This window comes from Lithobates pipiens, unplaced genomic scaffold (assembly GCF_037356315.1).
Source record: "Lithobates pipiens isolate NorthernLeopardFrog02 unplaced genomic scaffold, aLitPip1_a1.2 Scaffold_19, whole genome shotgun sequence".
Lineage (NCBI taxonomy): Eukaryota > Metazoa > Chordata > Amphibia > Anura > Ranidae > Lithobates > Lithobates pipiens.
Genome location: NW_027507764.1, coordinates 439,625,133 through 439,650,722, shown reverse-complemented (window position 1 = coordinate 439,650,722; position 25,590 = coordinate 439,625,133). Strand labels below are relative to the sequence as shown.

General features: G+C 44.2%; 1 protein-coding gene across 3 annotated transcripts in view; it reads right to left on the bottom strand.

Moving 5' to 3' along the window:
* Positions 1-3,370: 3,370 nt before the first annotated feature.
* Positions 3,371-25,590, bottom strand: part of LOC143997184 (chloride channel protein C-like) — a 253,086-nt gene continuing 230,866 nt past the window's right edge. For all 3 annotated transcript variants that reach the window (XM_077492665.1, XM_077492666.1, XM_077492667.1), the window contains 2 exons: positions 18,191-18,286; positions 3,371-3,891 (listed from right to left, as the gene is read on the bottom strand). In XM_077492665.1, coding sequence (XP_077348791.1) covers positions 3,664-3,891; positions 18,191-18,286 — 324 coding nt within the window. In that variant the 3' untranslated portion in view covers positions 3,371-3,663. The remainder of the gene's footprint in view (positions 3,892-18,190; positions 18,287-25,590) is intronic.

Sequence of the window (25,590 nt, the reverse complement as noted above, 5' to 3'; positions counted from 1 at the left end):
GTCCTAGGTAAATTAATTGATAGACAGGGTGGGTCCACCAATAGGGGAAACATGTAAAATTTTGGAATTATTAGAATTATACAGATGGAGTATACTACATGAATTGGGCAAAAAAAAGGGAATAAAGTCAAATCAACACCTATAAGTTATATACCATTAAATGTAGCATATATTTAGTGTATAAGAACAAATGTTAGTCAATTGTTGATAGATTAAGATAGAAGGGTTGAAGTATGTAAGTATGAAATGTAAAAGTTTATAAAGAAATGAATGAGAGAGAAAAGTAGCAGAGAGAAAAGAAAGAGAGAAGGGAGGGTGGGAAGAAGGGGATCATAACATTTGGAACAAGGGAGAGGTAACCCCATGTGGTTGCATTATTGGTGATGGTGGTAGCTGTTAATACACTTGATCAGAGGGAAAGAAGGGAATGGTCAATCTTCAAGTGTTTGCTATAGTTAAGACATGGTTCCCATATTTTGAGATATTTAGTGTGATTATTGTAGAGAATAGAAGTATCTTTTTTTGTGGGTCAAAATGCCCAAGAGGCATTGTTGACTTCAGAGAAGGGTATTGATATCTGTTTCCACGCTTTAGCTAGTGTTTGACAGGCCACCAAAAAGCCAAATCCTACCATCTTTCGTTTAGAGTTATTTAGATGAGGGATAGGTTTGTGTAGGGGAGTCTTACATAGTCTTACTGCTATAGTCAGCTGTAGATGGGAGCAAGTGACATCTTTTTTGTATCATTGTCGTGTTTTTTGGTCAGGCAACGCACTGACACCTTTGCTATATGCTGGGTGTTCAGTGTGCCCCTGTACCTTTAAGAAAGGGTGGCTCCCCTTCAGTCCACCTGCTCTCACCTATCCATCAGAATGCATGTGCTTCCACTGTGGGTACACTTATAACTTAGTGTTAGGTACCATAGATACCAGGGTGCCTTGACGAGGCTCTGTGGCTTACACATGCATTTGCAAATGTGTGCAGACTAAACCCCTGCTTTTAACGCACACTGTTAGACAAGTTATTTAGTTGTCTGCGGGCTGGTTGGTAAGTTAAGCTTGGTTTTTTCTTTGGATTTATCCTTGGCCTTGTTTGTACCTGTTGTTAGCCTTCCAATGCTTCTTGCTACGATAGCCAGCTATAGATGGGAGCAAGTGGCGTCTTTTTTATATCAGAGTCTTACATACACATGGTGGGGTCTCCAGGGTTTATGACATATATATATATGTATATATATATATATATATATATATATATATATATATATATATATATATATATACACAGTATCTCACAAAAGTGAGTACACCCCTCACATTTTTGTAAATATTTTATTATATCTTTTAATGTGACAACACTGAAGAAATGACACTTTGCTACAATGTATAGTAGTGGGTATAACAGTGTCAATTTGCTGTCCCCTTAAAATAACTCAAAACACAGCCATGAATGTCTAAACAGCTGGCAACAAAAGTGAGTACACCCCTAAGTGAAAATGTCCAAATTCGGCCCAAAGTGTCAATATTTTGTTTGGCCACCATTTTCCAGCACTGCCTTAACCCAATTGGGCATGGAGTTCACCAGAGCTCCACAGGTTGCCACTGGAGTCCTCTTCCACTCCTCCATGATGACCACACGGAACTGGTGGATGTTAGAGACCTTGCGCTCCTCCACCTTCCATTTGAGGATGCCCCACAGATGCTCAATAGGGTTTAGGTCTGGAGACATGCTTGGTGAGTCCATCACCATTACCTTCAGTTTTTTTAGCAAGGCAGTGGTTATCTTGGTGGGGTGTTTGGGGTTGTTATTATATTGGAATACTGCCCTGAGACCCAATCCCCGAAGGGAGGGGATCATGCTCTGCTTCAGTATGTCACAGTACATGTTGGCATTCATGGTACCTTCAATGAACTGTAGCACCCCAGTGCCTGCAGCACCAGACCATGACACTCCCACCACCATGCTTGACTGTAGGCAAGACACTCTTGTCTTTGTACTTCTCCCCTGGTTGCTGCCACACACTTGACTCCATCTGAACCAAATAAGTTTATCTTGGTCTCATCAAACCACAGGACAGTAGTGGTTCCAGTAATCCATGTCCTTAATCTGCTTGTCTTCAGCAAACTGTTTGCATGCTTTCTTGTGCATCATCTTTAGAAGAGGCTTCCTTCTGGGATGACAGCCATGCAGACCAATTTAATACAGTGTGCAGCGTATAGTCTGAGCACTGACAGGCTGACCCCCCACCCCTTCAATCTCTGCAGCAATGCTGGCAGCACTCATATGTCTATTTCCCAAAGACAACCTCTGGATATGACGCTGAGCATATGCACTCAACTTCTTTGGTCGATCATGGCGAGGCCTGTTCTGAGTGGAACTTGTCCTGTTAAACTGCTGTGGGGACGTGGCCGCTGTGCTGAAGCTCTGTTTCAAGGTCTTGGTAATCTTCTTTTAGCCTTGGCCATCTTTATGAAGAGCAACAATTCTTTTTTTCAGCTCCTCAGAGAGTTTTTTGCCATGAGATGCCATGTTGAACTTTCAGTGACCAATATGATAGAGTGAGAGCGATAACACCAAATTTAACATACCTTCTCCCCATTCACATCTGAGACCTTGTAACACTAATGAGTCACATGACACCGGGGAGGGAAAATGGCTAATTGGGCCCAATTCGGACATATTTACTTAGGAGTGTACTCACTTTTGTTGCCAGCGGTTTAGACATGAATGGCTGTGTGTTGAGTTATTTTGAGGGGACAGCAAAATTACACTGTTATACAAGCTGTACACTCATTACTTTACATTGTAGCAAAGAGTAATTTTGTGAAATACTGTATATACCTCCCAATTTTATGAGATGGGAGTGAGGGACAACTATTAGCAAAAGTATGTAGGCATAAGACACCAACCCAGATCCACCCCCGAATGCTCCCTTATAGAATTATACAAAAAAAATATATCAAATAAACCCACAGATTAAAAAGAAAAAATGTATAGATCAGACCAGAATGAGGGACAAGTGAGGAGGAAAGAGGGACAGAGGGACTTTGTTCCAAATTAGATACAGAAATCAGATACAGTTGGGAGCTATATATGTGTGTGTGTGTGTGTCCAATTTCCATTGCATGGATCGCCATCGCAGATAAAAAGATGGCAGCAATAATCGCTCTCCCAAGTTTTTTTTTTTTTTTACCAACCCAGACTCCAGGAGTGCTCTGCACATCCTATATTGTTCGAATGCTGTATAATCTTGTTGGAATATTTTGTATCATGAAATATCTTGTATCATGACACAATATATACTGTAGATATGAGGACTTTAGAACTGAAATAAATTGTATTATTGAAGCAAAACAAAATCAAGTCAAGCGGCTGATTCAGAGTTTATTGAACTTGTCAGAAGCAAAGCATGAGAAAATGTGTATGCAGTATTTCTTACATTCTGGAACATATACGTATTTCAGGCTACATTTCCTTACATAATGCCGCACAGGATATTGTAAAAATAAAATAGAAAAGTCTCATCTATCTTTTCACACTTCCCAGCAAATGATTTTGCTGCTGTGACAGAAGTTATAGTAGTTGAGACTACTGAGGTATACTGCCAACATCTCTGTATTTTTCACTTCATTCACCGTGGCCTCAGAATACCTCATATTAATTTCTATCTTAAGAGCTCTTCATCTGAATCCTGCCTTCCAGAGTCCAATTTAATCAGTCTCTTCTCCAGCCGCAAAGATATCAGATCTTTCCTAGTGATCATCCCCACCGCTCTGTTCTGAAGATCTACAACTGTCAGATGGCGCAGTCCCAGAGTTCGGAACACAACATAAGCCCGCTGCAGAGAGAAATGAGCTTGGACGCACACGGCTGACTTATTAATATATGGTTCCTGTGAAAAGAAAGCTCAATGTTAGTGACATGTGACAGTTCTACCTACGGCAAAACTGTTTAAAGGAGATTCAGAAATATGTTTGGAGCAAAACAGAATGCTACTCACGCCGTACATATGATAATTGTAAATAACCCAGAGAGCTCCTGTAAATGCTACCTGGTTGTTTGAGGCTGAACTCCAGGAAGAAATCAATCGCACAAATTATCGCAGCTCTGTAATCATTAACCACTTCAGCTCTGGAAGGTTTTACCCTCTTCACGGCCAGACTATTATTTGCTATTCGGCACTACGCTACTTTAACTGGCAATTGCGTGATCATGCATCACTGTACACAAATTACATTTTTATCATTTTTTTCACACAAATAGATCTTTCTGTTAGTGGTATTTGATCACCCTTGTTTTTTATTATTTTTTGCAATATAAATTAAAAAAAGACCAAACATATTGAAAAAAAAAACTGATATTTCATACTTTCTGTTATTAAAAAATCTAATTTCTTCATTAATTTAGGCCAAAACGTATTCTGCTACATGACTTTGGTAAAAAAAAAAAAAAACCCAATATGTGTATAATAATTGGTTTGTGTGACAGTTATAGCGTCTACACACTATGGTATATATACCGGAATTTACACAGCTATGACAATATACTGGTAATGACAGTGATCAGCGACTTATAGTGGAACTGTGATAGTGTGATAGGCAATCTAAAGCTCGCTGATGCTGACTAACTGACACTGATAACAATAGTGACATTAATACAGTGGTCAGATATAATACTGTACACTGTACTGACACTGGCTGGGAAGGGGTTAACATCCCAGGGCATTTAAAGGGTTAACTGTGTGCCTAACAATGTGTAATGTGTGTAATATGTTCCCACTTCTCTCCTCCAGGCTGGAAAGCATGAGATTGTGAAAAAAAAATTCACCGATCTCATGCTAACAGCAGCGATCGCGGCGTTGTTTACATCCAGGTACCCGGGAGTGACGTCATAACGTCGCGCCCCGGCCTGTCATAGAGATGACCGGAAATCTCTATCGTATTCATCCGGTGCTGGCCGATTGTTTCTCTGGGCCACCGATGGCACAGGAGAGCCCAGAGAAGCAACGGATGGTGGAGGGAGGGGGAGGGGACATCCCATCCCGTCGCCTATATGAGCGATCAAGCGTCGGAACTATGGTGCACAGAATCGCCGGCTGGAAAGAATGATATCTGAATGATGCCTCTAGCTGCAGGCATCATTCAGATATCCCCTCACAAATTCAAGGACGTAAATTGACTATGTGCGGTGGGGAAGTGGTTAAATTGATATAGCATTTGCATGGCCCATATATTTATGCACATGCAGTGAAGACCTTCCCCTATATGTTTGTCAGTCTGTTTGTTTGTCTGCATTTGTCTGGTCATTGACAACATTGTCATTGGATAGTTAATGGTGGAGGTTACTGATTTTATACTTTATGTAGTCAATTACTGTGTATTTATACATACAATAAATTTCTATTTTGTTATAATTCATTAGTTATTTATTCAGACACTAAGGGGGTTATTTATGAAAGGCAAATCCACTTTGCACTGCAAGTGCACTTGAAAGTGCAGTCACTCTAAATATAAGGGGTGGATCTAAAATGTGTGGAAGCTCTGCTTATTTTTTTTTTTATCCAATCATGTGCAAGCTAAAATGCTGTTTTCTATTTTCCTTGTATGTCTCCCTCGGATCTACAGTGACTTTACTTCTAAGTGCACTTGCAGTGCAATGTGGATTTTCCTTTAGTAAATAACCCCTATACCTCTGTGGATCTATGTGTGGTATCTTTTCTATGCCTTTTCTCCTTTTGGTGTAGCTTCCCCTTTTTCAGTGCATGGTTAGCCACTGAACCCCACCCATCATCAGGGTGAGTAGATGATTGTTTAGTTTGGTTTCCAGACCCATTTTTGATTTTTCCAATATAATTAGATAAAGCACCCTGAGTGTTTCCAAAGAACTGTATTAAACAACAATCAATCAACCGAATCGTTATCCTCCCATGACTACAGTAGTGAAATGTGACCAGTTTATATGGGTAATGCACTTTGCACAGACATTACACTTTGACTAAATGGTGGATTATTAAAATATCAGCAAATACCATATCTCTGAGATATGCATATTGATTTTTAAACATTACAGTGATACAGTTCACAAACACTTCTGTTCAGGAACAACGCGGTTTGCGAACAGAAGAGTTCACAAAAATTTGCTTTGGTTCATGAACAAGAGTTGGGGTCATCTTTCCTGCTCTGACACGTTCATATTGAGAAGAGCAGTGCAAGATAAGTCTTATGCCCCATACACACGGTCGGAAATTCAGACGGAAACGGTCCGATCGGATTATGTTGTCAGAAAATCTGATCGTGTGTGGACTCTATCGGACTTTTTCCTTCGGAAATTCAGGAGGAAAAAGTTTGAGAGCTGGAGCTAAAATTTTCCAACAACAAAATCCGATCAGACTTTTTCCGATGTTTGTAGAGAATTCCGACGGACAAAGTGCCATGCATGCTCAGAATAAATTACGAGACGAAAGCTATTGGCTACTGGCCTCTACATAGTCCTGTCGTATGCAACGAACGTCACAGCATCCAGAATGATCGGATTTTCCGACAACTTTGTGCGACCGCGTGTATGCAACACAAGCTTCGGCCAAAATCCGTCCAACAGATTTTGTGGTCGGAATGTCCGACCATGTGTACAGGGCATTATTAGGAGAACCAGCCCACTCAGATAGGGGTTTCTGCCCCCTGACAACCATGAGGGTGGGCTCGCTTGATTGGGAATCATGGAACAACAATTCATATGAATTCTACAACTTTATCATGCCCTCAGATGTTCTTTTCCTGGATGCCCTCAGATGATAATAATATATGCCTTTAAGGGCAGAGGAGAGATCTGGAGTCTCATAGACAACAAATGTCTCAGTAAAGAGTACCTTTCATTGCTGAAGCTATCACAAGGAATGTTGTTCATCCCTTGTGATAGCAATAAAGTTGATCAAAATAAATTAAAGAGAGTAAAAATAAAAAATGTTTTAAAGCAACCCTGTCGCAAAGGTCAGACACACATGTGTAAAAAGTGTTTGCACCACACGTGGGGTATTGCCACAAACATTATAGTGAGAGCAATAATGTGAGAGTGAGAGCAAGCACCAGATTTCCTGTGTAACTCTAAACTGGTAATCTGTAAAGGCTTATAAAGTGTCGCCTATGGAGATTTTTAAGAACCGTAGTCTAGCATTGTTCCAGAAGTGTACGCAATTTTAAAACGTGACATTTTAGATATCTATTTACTTGGCGTAAAATCATCTTTTATATTTTAACAAAAAATGGAAATTGTGGGGTTGATTTAATAATACTGGATAGTGCAAAATATGGTGAGGCTGTGCATGGTACCAATCAGCTTCTCACTCCAGCTTGCTACAATTAGGTTTTCACAAAAAGAACCTGGAAGCAGATTGACAGAGTTTCACAAGATTTTTCACGCGCTAGTTTTAGTACATTTTTAGCAAAATCCACAATTTTATTCTCTAGGGCCTTTGCTTAACCACTTCAGCCCCGGACCATTTTGCTGGTCAAAGACCAGACCTCTTTTTGCGATTCGGCACTGGATCGCTTTAACTGACAATTGCGTGGTCATGCGACGTGGCTCCCAAACAAAATTGGCATCCTTTTTTTCCCACAAATAGAGCTTTCTTTTGGTGGTATTTGATCGCCTCTGCGGTTTCTCTTTTTTGCGCTATAAACAAAAATAGAGCGACAATTTTGAAAAAAAACGCATTATTTTTTACTTTTTGTTATAATAAATATCCCCCAAAAATATATAAAAAAACATTTTTTTCCCTCAGTTTAGGCCGATACGTATTCTTCTACATATTTTTGGTAAAAAAATCGCAATAAGCGATTATTGATTGGTTTGCGCAAAAGTTATAGCGTTTACAAAATAGGGGATAGTTTTATGGCATTTTTATTAATATATATTTTTTTACTAGTAATGGCGGCGATCAGCGATTTTTATTGTGACTGCGACATTATGGCGGACACATCGGACATTTCTGACACATTTTTGGGGCCATTGTCATTTATACAGCAATCACTGCTATATAAATGCAGTGATTCCTGTGTAAATGACACTGGCAGTGAAGGGGTTAACCAGTGGGTGGCAGTGTAGGGGTTAAGTGTGTCCTAGGGGTGTGTTACTAACTGTGGGGGGGCTGGGCTTTCATTTAGTCAACACTGATCTCTGCTTCAATCACATGGAGCAGAGATCAACGTCACTAGTTGCTAGGCAGAATGGGGAAATTCTGTTTACAACAGCATTTCTCCGTTCAGCCGCCCCGCGAGACGATCGCGGGTATGCCCGCGGCGATCAAGTCCGCGGGACCCGCGACCGGACTCACGGGGGTCTAGACCGGGAAGCAAAGGTTTTTTTTTAAAGCGAGCCTTTACAATCACTTTAATGCATTCTATGCATTAAAATAAAAAGCCTGTGTGTAGCAGCCCCCCAGCACCCCTTAATACTTACCCGAGCCCCATCTCTGACCAGCGATGTCCACGAGTCCCCCGGCTGTCCAGGACTCTCCTCCTGATTGGCTGAGACACAGCAGCCGCGCCATTGGCCCCCACGGTTGTCAATCAAAGTGAGTTAGCCAATCTGGGGAGAGAGGGGGCAGGGCAGAACAGCAGCCCCGTGTGTAAATGGACACACACAGCTGCAGTTTGGCTTGGGTGTCCCCACAGCAATCTGCTTGCTGGGGAGGCACTCGACAGGAGGGAGGGGCCAGGAGAGCCGAAGAGGATCTGGGCTGCCGTGTGCAAATCCACTGTAACAAAGCAGGTAAGTATAACATTTTTTTTTTAAACACAAGACTTACAGTCACTTTAAATATATATATAATGTTTGGGGGTTCTAAGTAATCTTCTAGTAAAATAATGATGATTTTTACATGTTGGAGAGGAATGTCAGATTTGGCCTGGTGGTAGTTAAAGGAGTTTTATTACATCAGCATTGTAATAGCAATAAACAAAATTGTTATATAACAACATACTTGAAAAATCTGTTTGAGTTCCTCCTGTACTATCATTCTCTTTCCACAATTTCCTGGATTCCTTTGCAACTTCTCCTTTGCTGTTTACTTTTAATTACTAAGGACTAAGGACTACATATCCCATGGTACATTTCTGCCTGCAAGCAATGATTCTTGTACTGATTTGGCCTCTTGAAACTCCTCCTCTCAGCAACCATGTAGTTCACGAGGCAGGCTCTGTGAATTGTGACACAGTAGTGCCTACTCACAGGTCATAGTGAATACTTGTCACAGAATTCAAGGAAATAAATGAGTGGGATTATTTACAAAGTAAGTTTACACTTCCAGATCATTCAGATTAACAAGAGTAGACTGGAAAAAGTTAAATACAATGTGACAATAAATAATTGTTTAAAATTTTTATTACAGTTATGCTTTAACAGTTTTGGAGGTAGTCAGCAAAGCAGAACAACCAAAACCAATAATTGTCAGGAGGGTGTCCATGGATGTCCTCCCGAGCAAGCGCAGTCTGCTCGACCCTGCGGGTGGAGCGCGGCACGCTCTGTGATCACTGAGTCTATGAGACTCGGCTGATCACAGATCCGAGTAAGGGATCGATCCTGGCCCCTTACCACGTGATCAGCTGTCAGCCAATGACGGCTGATCATGCGATGTAAACAGAAACTCAGTAATCTGTATTTTTTTTTCTCAGGCTGTCAGCGTGATGAAAAAATAAAGCCAATCACCGGCTTCTGTCAAAGGGAAATTGGTCCCTCACTCAGAAAGCTGCGGCTGTGCCCACCAGTGTCACCTGCCAGTGCCCACTATGCCACCTACCAGTGCCATCTATCAGTGCCCACCAGTGCCCACAGTGCCACATACTAGTGCCCACAGTGCCACCCATCAATACCCACCAGTGCTGCCAAGCAATGCCCATCATTGTCTAATAATCAGTGCCACAGATCAGTGCTGCCTATCAGTGCCATCCATCAGTGCCGCTTATCAGTGCCACCTATCAGTGCCCTTCAGTGCCAACCATCAGTGCCACCCATCAGTGCCACCTATCAGTGCCCATTATTGTCGACTTTATCAGTGCCTATCAGCGCAGCCTATCAGTGCCCATCAATGCAGCCTCATCAGCGCACATCGGTGAATGAGAAAAATTACCTATTTTCAACATTTTATAACAAACTATGAAACAGTTTTTTTTTGTTTGTTTTTTCAAAGTGTCCTTTTTGTTTTTATTTAGCAAAAAATAAAAAACCCAGCAGCAATTAAATACCACCAAAAGAAAGTTCTATCTGTGTGAAATAAATGATAAAAATGTCAGTTGAGTAAACTATAGCATGGCCACGCAATTGTCATTCAAGTGACAGCCGAAAATTGGTCTGGGCAAGAAGGGGGTTTAAGTGCCTAGTAAGCAAGTGGTTAAAATGTTGTTAAAATATGTATGCAAGTGTAACAGTTAAAGTGGAACTTTAGTCAAAAAATTTAAGTGGAACTTTACTCATAAGAACTTGATAAAAAATAATGTTGTTTAGCAAGGAACATGTATTCCACATTAATAATTATGCTACCAAAATTAGTGTGTGCTGTAATTTGCCTCCAGCATTGTTCCTTTTTCCTTTTCAGAGGCTGTCATTTTTCTAAAGCTCAGAGCACCTGAGCAGCAGTAAATCATAAAGCGGAACTAAACCCATAAATTTAACGGTTTCAAAAAACAGTTACATTCCTGGAATGCCGGGATTACTAACTGTCACATTTGCTTGTGTCTCCAACCAAACTGTCAAACCATTCTTTGCTAAAGAACATTATTTTTGATCAAGTTGTTATGGGTAAATCTCCATTTTAAAAAACAAGATTCCCTGGATATTAAATTATAGACAACTATGCTAGAATTCACCTTATTGTATGGACAGCTGCTGCAACCTCTGATTGGACTGAATGAATATATGCATGTGAATGGGTAAGTATCATGTATGTAGTTTTCAACATAATACAGTACTATGATGGTAATTTATGTGTGATTTTAATTATTATGGTCTTTGTAGGTTGTTACATTTTGGTACCCTGTTAAATTTATTTATAAAAAGAGTTTAGAAATAGTAATACCCCATAAATTGGACTGTGTACATTGCTACTATAGCATAGAGCTTCTCATCACAAGAATAAATGAAACCATACTTTCTATACTGCGATTCAAGCTGGGAAAACGAGGTGCTGAAAGCGAGGTTTGTTAAACCATAGACCGCAGGCTTACCTTCAGCTATTGTGACTGGACCAAATCCAAGTATTAAGATTGAGAATTAAATCAACCAACATTTTTTTTATTTAGCTGCACTATATTACATGCTTAAAATCTCTTTACAGTCTATTTCATTTCCTTGATAGTAAAGTATACTGTGCTGAGGAATGTGGGTGGCTGCGGGAATTCTGGAACCTGTTTAGTGTACATCCAGACAGCAATGCTCATACTTCTGCATGCATCCACCTCTGACATTCTCCTGTAAACAGACCCTGCAAGATGAGATTTTCTCACACAAAAATATCTTCATTTACCCTCCAGATGTGCCATGAAAGTTACAAGTAGAGAGCTACACATATAATAAAAAAAAAAAAAGGGATAATAGGGTTAAAAAAGAGCATTCTATGACATCCACATGAATAAAGTTTTAAAAGAAATTGTCCTACACCATCATTATCATAAAGGTTGATTGAGGATCATGCTCAAAAAACAACTCCAGCCCATTTGGGCTTTTTTTTAAACTTTTGGACCTCTGTCAGGTTTTATGCCCTGTACACACGGTCGGACTTTCTGATGGAAAATGTGCGATGGGATCATGTTGTCGGAAAATCCGACCGTGTGTGGGCTCCATCTGACTTTTTCCGTCGGATTTTCCAACGCACGAAGTTTGAGAGCAGGATCTAAAATTTTCCGACAACAAAATCCGATCGCATAAATTCCGATCGTGTGTAGACAATTCCAAAGGACAAAGTGTCACGCATGCTCAGAATAAACTAAGAGACGAAAGCTATTGGCTACTGGCCCGTTTATAGTCCTGAAGTATGTGTTCTACGTCACCTCGTTCAGAGCGATAGGAAATTCCGACAACTTTGTGCGACTGTGTGTATGCAAGGACAAGTTTGGGCCAAAATCTGTCAGAAAAAATCGGACAGATTTTGTGGTCGGAATGTCCGACCGTGTGTACAGGGCATTAGTGTTTTATTGCTTTCAGACATCTTGTCTTAGTGACAGGTGGTGACAGGAATAAAAAGTGATGGGAAATATGGACATTCCGACCACAAAATCCGACTGATTTTTTCAGATGGGTTTTGTCCGAAACTTGTGTTGCATACACACGGTCGGACAAATTTGGCGGAAAATCTGATAGTTCGGAACGTGATGATGTTTGTTCGTTACAATGGAACTACTTTGAGGCTAGTAGCCAATAACTTTGGTCTCATAATTTGATCTGAGCATGTGTGGCACTTTGTCCAATCGGAGTTCTCTACAAATGATCGGAAAAAGTCAGATCGGATTTTTTTGTCGGAAAATTTGAGATCCTGCTCTCAAATTTGTTTCCGTCAGAATTTCCAATGGAAAAAGTCCAATAGTGCCCACACACGATCGAATTTTCTGACAATATAATCCGATCGGAGCTTTTCCGTCTGAATTTCTGACCGTGTATACAGGGCATAACAGGTTTTCTTGCAAGATTTCCCTGTATTTGGTGTGATCTGACCAGAGCACCTTCTTCCACAAGTTTGCTTTGTGCTGGTCTATCACATAAGTTTTTGGTTGTAACATGACAAAATGAGGAAAAGTTCTAGGGGTGTGAATACTTTTTCAAGGCACTGTATAAAACACGTCCAAACATTTTTTTTAGAAAATCAAATTTCCTCATCAAGTTAGGCCAATATGTATTTTGCTACCTGTTTTTGGTAAAATAAAATCCCAATAAGCTCATATTGATTGGTTTGCCAAATAGTGTAACTATAGTCAAACTATAAGATATTTTTTTTTTTACTAGTAATGGCAGCGAACAGCGACTTATAGCGGGATTGCGACATTGTAGATTGCGGACTCTAAGTGATACTTTTTTGGGGACAAGTAACACCAATACAGTGATCAGTGCTAAAAATATGCACTGCCACTGTACTAATGACACTGTCAGGGAAGGGGTTAACATCAGGGTCGATCAAACGGTAAATGTGTCCCTAGGGAGTGCTTTGTAAATGTGTGGGGGGTGTTTGTACTGTAGGAAGACAGATATCCATGTTTCTGCTTAGCAGAAACACAGGAACTCTATCTTTCCTTGTCACAGAACAGGGATCTGCCTTGTTTATATAGGCAGACTGCCGTTCTCCCTCTGTTGGAAACGATCCGCAGGACCCGCTGATTGGCTCCAGCTTTGTGCAATCACAGCGGGAGCAGGTCGCCGGCAGACCCGGAAGCGTGAGATCATGTACATGTACATGATTTCACACAGAAGAGCCGCCACCTTGCAGTATATGTTGGTGGGACAGTCGGCAAGAGGTTAAGGACAAAGAATTTAGTTATTCTGAGACAATTGGGTTATACTGCTGACTCAGGAGAAATTTAGACACTGGCAAACCAAAACTGCTTCAGTTTTGCAGAAAAGCAGTATGATGCCGCGTACACACGATCAGACTATCCGCCCGTGTGTGGGCTCTGGCGGACTTTTTCTTTCCAAAAGTCCGGCGGACTTAGAAAGAAGCTTTGACTCAAAATTGTCCGCCGGACTCGGCAGTCCGGCGGACAATATGGCCGCCTGTGTGGTAGTCCGCCGGACTTTTGAAATTAACGGACTTGCCCACACTGAGAAAAGTCCATTCATTTTGAACGCAGCTCCAGGTAGCCGCGCCCTGTCACCTGGTATAACTTCGCTGGCCCCGTCACCTGGTATGACTTAAAGGGGAAGCCCTATGCCGAACAAACGGCATGGGGGTCCCCCCAAAGTCCATATCATACCCTTATCCGAGCACGCAGCCCGCCCGGCCAGGAAAGGGGGTGGGGACGAGCGAGAACACCCCCTCCTGAGCCGTACCAGGCTGCGTTTCCTCAACATGGGGGGTGCTTTTGGGAAGAGGGGGCCATGCAGCCCCCCACCCCAAAGCACCTTGTCCCCATGTTGATGAGGACAAGGACCTCTTCCCGACAACCCTGGTCGTTGGTTGTCGGGGTCTGCGGGCGGGGGCTTATCGGAATCCGGGAGCCCCTTTAATAAGGGGGCCCCAGATACTGGCTCCCCACTCTATGTGAATGAGTATTGGGGTACCATGTACCCCTACCCATTCACCTGGTGAAAAAAAGCGTAAAGAAAAAAACACAACACATGTTTTTAAAATAATTTATTACACAGCTCCGGGGGTCTTCTTCCGACTTCGGGGGTCTTGTCCCCCTCTTCGGGTCTTCTTGCCGAGCCCTCCGCTTTCTTCTTCCAACTCTTTTACTAGCGGTGGCCCGGTCTTCTGTCACCGCCGCCACCTCTTCTTCCGACTTGGGGGGTCTTTTCCCTCTCTTCGGGGGTCTTGTCCCCCTCTTCGGTTCTTCTTGCCGGGTGATCACCGGGTGATGTCACATGGTGACCTGGCCCCCATATGATGTCACCCGGTGACCCCGCCCCCATATGATGTCACCCGGTGACCCCGCCCATTGTCCCTATATAAGTAGCCGCACAAAGCGTCCCTGTCATTGCGGTCAGAGAGAGCATCAAGTCAACATCTCAAGCAAGAAGAAGAGAAGGCGGCGACAGCGGTGACAGAAGACCAGGCCACCGCTAGTAAAAGAGCTGGAAGAAGAAAGCGGAGGCCCGGCAAAAAGAACCGAAGAGGGGGACAAGACCCCCGAAGTCGGAAGAAGACCCCAGGAGCTGTGCAATAAATTATTTTAAAAACATGTGTTGTGTTTTTTTCTTTGCACTTTTTTTCACCAGGTGAATGGGTAGGTACCCCAATACTCATTCACATAGGGTGGGGGGCCGGTATCTGGGGGCCCCCTTATTAAAGGGGCTCCCAGATTCCGATAAGCCCCCCCGCCCGCAGACCCCGACAACCAACGGCCAGGGTTGTCGGGAAGAGGTCCTTGTCCTCATCAACATGGGGACAAGGTGCTTTGGGGTGGGGGGCCACAGGGCCCCCTCTTCCCCAAAGCACCCCCCATGTTGAAGGCACGCGGCCTGGTACGGCTCAGGAGGGGGGGCTCTCGCTCGTCCCCACCCTCTTTCCTGACCGGCCGGGCTGCGTGCTCGGATAGGGGTCTGATATGAACTTTGGGGGGGACCCCCACACCGTTTTTTCGGCGTAGGGCTTCCCCTTTAAGTCCATACCAGGTAACGGGGCCAGCGAGGTGTCAATCTCGCCGCCAAAGGCTGCGACATTGACTTCCTTCGCTAGTCCCGGCTACCTGAAGCCGCGTTCAAAATGAACGGACTTTCCTCCGTGTGTAGGCAAGTACGTTCATTTCAAAAGTCTGGCAGACTCCCGCCGGCAGTTTGTTCGCTACACCTAGTCCGCAGGAAAAGTCCAGTCGTGTGTGGGCAGGTCCGCTTGTTCGGAAAGTCCGGCGGACCTCCGCTTCAAAGTCCGGCGGTTTGTCCGCCGGATAGTCCGATCGTGTGTATGGGGCATTAGAAGAACAGAGAAACAGAATAACAATGTCCTCATTAAAGTTAAAGGCCAATACCACCTTAGGAAGGAAGGAGGTTTTAGGCATCAGCACCACCTTATACCTATGTAGGAGTAAATAGGGTTTTTTGCAGTACAAGATTGCCAGCCTAGATACACGCCTTTCTGAAGTGATGGCAACAAGGAAGGCAACCTTCTGAGTAAGCATGGACAAAGGAATATCCAAGATAGATTCAGACAGTTGTTTTTGGAAGACCTTAGAGAACTAGATTCAAAACTCATGGTGCCACAGAAGGTTGCATAAGAGAGGCTACACGAGAGACACCCTGTAATTATAATAGGAGGATAGAGGTTTTTCAAATAAAATTGCCAGATTTGTCTCTTGATTGTGATGGTGCTCAAGGCCAAATGTTGATCCAGGCCTAATTGTAGATATCCTGTTAAAACCAGTGAACATGAAGCAGGTTGGTAAACCAATTCTTGAGATAGGAAATCTGGTTGATCTGGAAGAGCCCATGGAGTGTCTTCCAGAAGTTTGATTAGGTTAGAGCACCACATCCACCTGGGCCAGCCCAGAGCTATGAACATCCCTGGAATGCCCACCATCGCTATTCTGTTGAGTTGTCGAGGAAGGAAGGCCGTTCAATGAAGGAATGCATATATTAGGTTGTTGTAATCCCACTCAGTCACCAGAGCATTCACTGCTTACAGTAGAGGATCTCTGTATCCGAAGACAAATCTGTTCAGTTTGTTGCTAAGCCTGAATGCCAGCACATCCACATCTGATATCCCCCCATCTTGGACACAGGTCCTGATCTGCAGGTGTGATTCCTCCAGCGACCAAGTCCTCAGCACTGGCAAGTTGTCTAGGACTACTCCCCATCCTTTCAGGCTGGCATCTGTTTTTAACATTTTCCAGGCTAGATGAAGGAAGGATTTTCCTCATTCCAAAGCTAGATTCCTGAGCCACTAGGCCAGACATAGTCTAATCTTCGGCGCCATCTGAGTCAGTTTATATAGAGGCTGAATCATTTGGCCTATGGTGACAGAATATTGTGTTATATCTGAAAATGTGCCATGGCTTTGGACCAATAACAAAGCTCTGGGGCTAACTAATACAGCACACAAAGGCCTGGGAAGTGCCACAAACAGAGCCCATTGCCAAGATCACATTCCAGACAAGCCCTTCTGCTAATGCTGAAGATATGACAATCCAGATAAAGAGACTAAGGCCAGCACCTTTTTATTTTTTAAAGAGAAAGCTGTCCATCCTTCTAGGACACTGAAGCATGCTGGAGTGTGGCAGAGGGGGAGGGCGGGTATACCTGGCTGGCCAACAGCTTTTATGTTTTCCAGTGTCCAATTTCTCTTGATGGTGGCATTATAACCCAGTTGTATTATAATAACTGCATTCTGTGTCCATTAAAGCTGAACTGCAAGGATAAGGATTACACAAAAAAAATACTTGCGACCAGGCCCTGGTGCTCTGGCCACCCGGCTCAGAAGGAAAGGGCCCCAGCCAGGGTTCAGGGAGGCCCTTCATGGTTTCTTGCACTGAGCCCTGAAGGTTCTAGTTACACCACTTGTGAGAAGATCTTTGAGAGCTGATTGGAGGAAAGGGACACGCTCCCCCTTCACACAGTACACAGGAACAGAGCTGAGGCTGTCAATCAACTGGAGATCCTTCCCTGTCACCTTTTCTTTCTTGGTGTCAGGAAAACTTGTCAGAAGTGATTCATGCTGATGGCAGAGGAACAAAGCAGTAGACAGAAATGACACTGAGTGCTCTTAACTGAAACAAGTTCACACTTGTAGAGCAGGGGTAGGGAACCTCGGCTCTCCAGCTATTTTGAAACTATAAATCCCATCATGCCTCTGCCTTTAGGAGTCATGCCTGTGGTTGTTAGGGTCTTGCATGTCTCATGGGACTTGTAGTTTCAAAACAGCTGGAGAGCCGATTTTCCCTACCCCTGCTATAGAGGGATATGTTTTGTTCATATTTCACGTCTGAGGTTTACAACCACTTTAAGGAGGGGCGATTCGAAGAGGGCGGTAAAAATGCAGCTCAACTGCCTGTTTTTACACCTCTGGACTACAAGTCTAAACGAGCCCTAAGAAATTCCAGATGGCAAATACAAAAGGACATTGATAAGAGTAAAAAGGTCGTCATAAAGTAGTTATTCGGGAAAACAAATGGAAGAGAGGCGAACTATTCACATATTTATTAAACAGCCGGAAATGACATGGAAATTATATTATATATATTATATATGATCCGCAGACCTCGTATCGCAGCGTCAATCTGGAATGCATTTTAATAGAAACACAAAAACTTCTCTAGACTTCTTTGTTGTATTTTCTTGCTGGCTCATTTTATCAACATCTGTTCTGTTTATACAATATGAATTAAAACCCAGGAATGCTGTTTGTACTGTGCTACTTTTGTTGAAAATGTAAAGTCTCAGTATTGGCAATGTTTATGTAAATCAGTGCGGCTGACACAGCCATCATAAACAAATGATTTAAATATAACAAACACATTGTTCACAGAGGAAATGTTTGTTTTTCTATTTGGCTCTGTCCTTACCAGATTGATGAAGAGTTGCTGATACTGAGGGTCTGCAGAGTATTTGTTCAGCAATGTGTTCATCTGAGCCTCATCAGGAAGCTTTTCCACCGTTACCTGGAAGAGACCGCAATAATGTAAGGCACTTAAAAAACAAAAGATGCAGTCCCAGGCATTCAAAAACATATGAGCACGCTACAAAAGATAAATGGCCATTCACAATTACTGCTGATGAGCCTGAATGATCCCGGACATAGTTATAGAGAACGGGGACCTTTCATTGTCTCAGCAGGTGTTATGTAGCTGGATAAACAATCTTTAAAACAAAAGAGAGTAGACAAATTGCTAGCGTCATCCCACCGCGGTTTTGATATGTTCAGAGGACTAACACCTGTTACCACAATGTGATAGTACTCACAGCATGCCATTATACTGGAATAGTCAGGCCCCAATTCACGGTGCGACCTTAAAGAGCGCTTTCCCGTCCTAGCAAAAAAAACTGAAGGACGTTTTTTAAGCAGATCCTACTGTGCGCTATCTGATGGTCTTACTGTGAAGCTGTAATACGTTATAAACATACATCAGCCACAAGAAAAGTTTTTAAATTACAGTTTAATTTCAAAGTGATTAACGTTCCCTTATCGAAGACCTCACTTCAGCAAACTGGAATGTATTTCAAGTTAAGGGAGCTGCATAGAAGTTGTATTTTGTCCATTGCCCTCCTTAACCTTTTAAAGTCCACATTTTTCAATGAGTTAGCATGACTCAAAATGCGCTCTACCAAACGTTGGAGCAGAACGTCAAAGGGTTAATTTAACTACCTAAAGTGGATGTAAACCCGAAATTGTTTTTTTTTTATGTAGAGTATAAGATTTCCTATCATTTGAGCCCAGTCTTGCCACAAAGAGTTAATCCAGCTCCGAGCAATCCTCTTTTATTGTTCAGTGAGATAAATCTTGACAAACAGAGAAAAACGTTGTCAAATCCTCCACCTTGCTGTGAGTGACAGGTGAATTACATATCTCGTGCACTAGCCTAAGAGACATGCATTATTTTTTAATTCCCTCCCACTCCTTTCTTCTGCAGCTCTGCAAGGATTGGCTGTTCCACACCTTAGCATGATTTGGCATGCTGAAGTCATGTGGGGACTTTTCTGGGTTTAGACTGGATGTTAGTGATCATAGCAGAAGTTCAGTGTAAGAAATACACAGGAGAAAATTCATGTTGATAAGGGGAGTGTAGAGGTGGGCGGGGAGTCTACTGACATCACGACTCCACCCACCGAGCTCCAGACAACAGACCCACCCACAAAATCTGCAGTTTTTTGGGTCTCATAGCAGAAAGGGAGGAGACATTTGACGGATAAGTATACATGTCGGAGGCATGTATATCCTTCTAAATAACCAATATTGCAGTAGTTTAGAAAGGATGAGAGTGGGTTTACATCACTTTAAGGACCTGAACAATTAACACATTTTTTTCTTCTAATTTCACTTTCAGTGATAATGGTAAACAGGACAAATAGAGAGGGTGAATCTCCCTAACAGGAACACAGACATCCTTAAAAACCTTACAGATGTTGTAGTCCCTCCCTACTCTATCCAAAAGTAAAAAAAAAAAAAAGTTTTGCCTTTTTGTATACGTTAACTATTTTAATCCTTATTCAGCTAGCATTAGTAAATAGATAGTCTGTCTTTTTTTTTTGCAAACATTTTAATATTTTTTTCCCAAAAAATGTCTTTACAAAGACAAATATTAACCACTTAAGGACCGGAAGGATTTGCCCCTTAATGATCAGGGCCTTTTATGTGATATGGCACTGCATTATTTAACTGACAATTGTGTTGTCATGTGACGCTGTACCCAAACAAAATTGACGTCTTTTTTTCCTCACAAATAGAGGAATTATTTGGTCGTATTTGATCACCTCTGGGGTTTTTATTTTTTGCGCTATAAACAAAAAAAGAGCAACAATTTGCAAAAAAGCAATATTTTTGCTTTTTGCTATAATATCCCCCCCAAAAAAAAGCAATTCTTACTCAGTTTAGGCCGATACATATTCTTCTACATATTTTCGGTAGAAAAAAAAAGGGAATAGATGTATGGCATTTTATGTAATTTCTATGATTTATTTTTATTTTTTTACTAGTTCTGCAATTTTTAGCAGGACTGCGACATTGCGGCGGCCAGATCGGACACTTTTGACACATTTTTGGAACCACTGACATTTATGCGACAATCAGTGCTATAAAAATACACTGATTACTGTGTAAATGTCACTGGTAGGGAAGGGGTTAACACTAGGGGGCGATCAAGGTGTTAAACGTGTTCCCTGCTATGTGTTTCTAACTATATGGGGATGTGACTTACTAGAGGAGGAGCCAGATTGCTGTTCCTACTTAGTAGGAACACACGATCTGTCTCTCCTCCCCTGACAGAATGGGGATTTGTGTGTTTACACACACATCCCTGTTCTGGCTCTTGTGTCCGCGATCGCATGTGGCCGACAGACATAGCGTGTTCCCTGCCGTGCAGCCGACCTACAGCTATGGCAATTCGCAGGAACGTGCCGACCTGCCTCTGTATAATGACGGGGGCTGGTCGGCAAGTGGTTAAAGTGGAATGTCACGCTCCCTACGCCATTTTTTTTAAACCTCCAGTTACCTGGTGACATGTCTTGTACATTTAAGGTACTCACCCCCCCAGCAGATTCAGCCTTGTCCTGCTGAGATCCGCATCTTCTCTGCACCCCCCTCGGTCCCACGCAGCCATCTTCTGCTTGCCCCGCCCCCTTTCCCAATGAAGGACTATGCCTCCTAGGATATGAGACGTACATGTCCCAGGAGGCGATGCGGGCAAAGTGTACATCATTCGCCTAGACAAATGATGCGCACGGGGAGACAGGCTAGGCCTATATTTTAAAAATAAATAAATATATAATGGACCAAAAAAATGCAGCATAGGAGAGGAGGGGTGTGTGGGAGGTAACATGCCATGGGGGTGAAGTTCTGCTTTAAGCTGGCCACAGATAGATCGAAATTTGGACACTTCAGCAGGGACCGGCCAAATTTCGATCCATCCATGGCAGTGGCGGCTGGTCCATAAGGGATTCAGGGGCGCCGCCCCCTAATCCCTAAGCTCCGGCCCCTAATTTCCATGTGGGGCACGGGACGGGAGTTCGACAGGGTTTTTTTTTTTCTTGAAGCACACGATAAGCACCGGAGGCCCTAATTGGCTTCAAAAAGATTGGGCGAGGAGCGCAGACCAATGTGCCCCAAGCCCACCCATTTGTGACTTTCAACATTCGCTATTGTCTTCCGGATTCTCCTCCCAGCCGATCAGGACAGGAAGCAGGTCCTAAGACCGGATTGGCCGGGAGGAGAAGCGACCGGACTGGCCAGGGGGAGAAGCCGGGGAAGCCACCGAAGCTGCCTGGGACCTGGATTGAGTAAGTGCAGGGCTGGTGAGTGGGTGGGGCTGGCTGGCGAGCAAGCGGGGGGATGAGGGGTTTGCTATATGTGAATAAAGGACCAGATTTTTACCATACCAAGGTGTGCTGGTGAAGATCCCTATTTTCCATAGAATCCCTACATGGCAAAAAAAATTCTTTGGATAACACAACCAACCACCTTTTACATTCTTCTAGCCACTTTCTGTGTCATATTTAGATTCCTTAAAAATATGGACACAAGCCTTTCGTATTTTAATAGCTTTTATCTTCCATAGGTCAAAAACATAGGTCAAGACAAAAACCCCCACTCTAGGCTGATGCACGCATTCATAAGTCTTGGACATATGTGCTGTTAAAAGGACCTTGCTTGTTCAAGCTGTGCAAAAAAAATGACAGGCAAAGGTCAAGGAACTAGCCACCAGTATTGCTTAAGGCCCATACACACGATCAGACTTTTTGACAACAAACATGCAAATTAGCTGTTTTGGAGCAACATCCGACCATGTGTACGCTCCATCGGACAAACTTTTTCAGTTTTCATCGGACAAACTTTCTGGCAACAAAAGTCCGATGGAGCAAAGTCTGATCGTGTGTACAGAAAACCATAGAACTTTTGTACAAAGTACAAACACATAACCAACCACTTTGTATCAACTTGTGTGCATGTTATCAGGCCAAAATCAACAGGGTATGTAAACTTTTGATCAGGGTCATTTGGGTTGTTCCTGTTGCTATTATGGTTTAAAAAGAGTAAACACAGTTGATTGATAATAAATAGCTTTAAACAAACACTAACGATGAGTGAAAGAAATGTTTTTGTGTTATCATTCATATTCTCTGAAAAATGGCCAAGAAATCATATATTCTGCCAGAGTATGTAAACGTATGCGCACAACTGTATATCACTCTGAGGCCGCGTACACACGGGCGGACTGTTCGCTCAACTTTGTCCGTCAAACAGTTTCGGCAAACAGTCCGCTCAAAATTAGCATGGACGGACATGGCCACACACGGCACTTTTTGAGCGGACTGTTTCAGCGAACTGTTTGCCAAACAGTTCGCTCAACTTTTGAAATGAACGGACTCGCCCACGTAAGGCGGAGGCAAATCCGCCCATTTCGAGCGCGTGTACAGGTAGGCGGGGCCCGCGAAGGAGACGTCGCAGGCTCCGCCGCCTGGAATGGACTTAAAGGGGAACCCCAACGCCGAAAAAAATCGGCGTGGGGTCCCCCCAAAGTCCACAACAGACCCTTGTCCGAGCACGCTACCCGGCCGGCCAGGAAAGGGGGGCGAGCGAGCGCGCCCCCCCTCCTGAGCCGTACCAGGCCGCGTGCCCTCAACATGGGGGGGTGCCTTGGGGAAGGGGGGGCCGCGCGGCCCCCCCACCCCAAAGCACCTTGTCCCCATGTTGATGAGGACAAGGGCCTCTTCCCGACAACCCTGGCCGTTGGTTGTCGGGGTCTGCGGGCGGGGGGCTTATCGGAATCCGGGAGCCCCCTTTAAGAAGGGGGCCCCCGGATACCGGCCCCCCACCCTATGTGAATGAGTATGGGGTACAATGTACCCCTACCCATTCACCTGTGAAATAAAGTACAAAAAAAAACACAACACAGGGAAAAAATATTTTATTGCACAGCTCCGGGGGTCTTCCGTCTTCGGGGGTCTTCTCGCCGGACTCCTCCGTTATCTTCGTGTAGCTCTTTTGCTAGCGGAGGAGTCCGGCTTTCTTCCTCCCCGCCGCCGGCCTCTTCTCCCGACTTCGGGGGTCTTGTCCCCCTCTTCGGTTCTTCTGCCGGGCCACCGCGCCTTCTTGTAGCTCTTTTGCAGGCGGTGGCCCGGTCTTCTGTCGCCGCTGCCTTCCGTTCTTCTGTCGCCGCCTTCGGTTCTTCTGCCGGGCCACCGCGCCTTCTTGTAGCTCTTTTACAGGCGGTGGCCCGGTCTTCTGTCGCCGCTGTCGCTGTCGCCGTCGCCGCCTTCCGTTCTTCTTCTTCTTCTTGTTCTTCTTCTTCTTCTCCAGGAGATGTTGACACGTCGCTCTCTCCGGCCGGAATGCCAGAGCCGCGCTGTGCGGTCACTTATATAGTGACAATGGGGCGGGGTCACATGGTATATGTCACATGGGTTGGTCACATGGGTTGATGTCACATGGGGACTATGACATCGTAAGGGGGCGGGGTCACCATGTGACCAACCCATGTGACATATACCATGTGACCCCGCCCCATTGTCACTATATAAGTGACCGCACAGCGCGGCTCTGGCATTCCAGCCGGAGAGAGCGACGTGTCAACATCTCCTGGAGAAGAAGAAGAAGAACAAGAAGAAGAAGAAGAACGGAAGGCGGCGACGGCGACAGCGACAGCGGCGACAGAAGACCGGGCCACCGCCTGCAAAAGAGCTACAAGAAGGCGCGGTGGCCCGGCAGAAGAACCGAAGAGGGGGACAAGACCCCCGAAGTCGGGAGAAGAGGCCGGCGGCGGGGAGGAAGAAAGCCGGACTCCTCCGCTAGCAAAAGAGCTACACGAAGATAGCGGAGGAGTCCGGCGAGAAGACCCCCGAAGACGGAAGACCCCCGGAGCTGTGCAATAAAATATTTTTTCCCTGTGTTGTGTTTTTTTTTGTACTTTATTTCACAGGTGAATGGGTAGGGGTACATTGTACCCCATACTCATTCACATAGGGTGGGGGGCCGGTATCCGGGGGCCCCCTTCTTAAAGGGGGCTCCCGGATTCCGATAAGCCCCCCGCCCGCAGACCCCGACAACCAACGGCCAGGGTTGTCGGGAAGAGGCCCTTGTCCTCATCAACATGGGGACAAGGTGCTTTGGGGTGGGGGGGCCGCGCGGCCCCCCCTTCCCCAAGGCACCCCCCATGTTGAGGACACGCGGCCTGGTACGGCTCAGGAGGGGGGGCGCTCGCTCGCCCCCCTTTCCTGGCCGGCCGGGTAGCGTGCTCGGACAAGGGTCTGTTGTGGACTTTGGGGGAACCCCCACGCCGATTTTTTTCGGCGTTGGGGTTCCCCTTTAAGCCCATTCCAGGCGGCGGAGCCCGCGACGTCTCCGTCGCGGGCCCCGCCTACCTTCACACGCGCTCGAAATGAGCAGACTTTCCTCCGAGCGGGAACAGTTTGCTCACTTCGAAAGTAGCCTACACACGGGCGGACTGTTCGCTCAAACACAGTTTCAGCGGACAGTTTTTCGGAATTTCCGAAAGACTTTGTCCGTCAAACTGTCCGCTGAAACTGTCCGATGAAAGCCCACACACGAGCGGACTGTCCGCCCAAACACTGTTCAGCGGACAAGGTTGGGCGAACAGTCCGCCCGTGTGTACGCGGCCTGAGTGTAACACATCTAAATAAAATGTTTCACTTTTTAAATTGAATTACTGAAATAAATTAACTTTTTGATGATAGGGTAATTTTATGAGATGCACCTGTATGCAAGGCTTTTTCTGACTGGCTGAGGCAGAGATTGTGATGTCTTCAGCCCACCTCACCACCTCAGTCAATCAGAAGGAGCACTGTATTCATTAATGAAGTACAATGCTTTCTGTAAATGGCTGAGCAGCGCTCAACACAACTTGACTTTGTTCTGGGAACGGTATCGGAAATCCCCATGCCGATGCCAGAACACATTTCTTTATGCTGTATGTTCCAGATCCTACTTACAATTTATACAGCGCTCCCAGCAGGTGCATCTGTTAGTGAAGCAAATGATTTGTTTGGACCAGCTTGGTACAAACAAACTATTTAAAGCCATAAGAAAGCTGGAGATAGGTTTTTAAATGTTTTCTGAACACGAAAAAACGATCTTTTCATATGGGCCTATTCAATTATAGTAAGCCATAAGGCTGTTTTGAAAACTAGATCTATACATTGCAACCACATAGGTCATAAATAAATATACTTTTATATCTGACATGGCCTTGCAATGTTCAGTTTTGATTACACATCAAAGCATTTTGCCTATTGT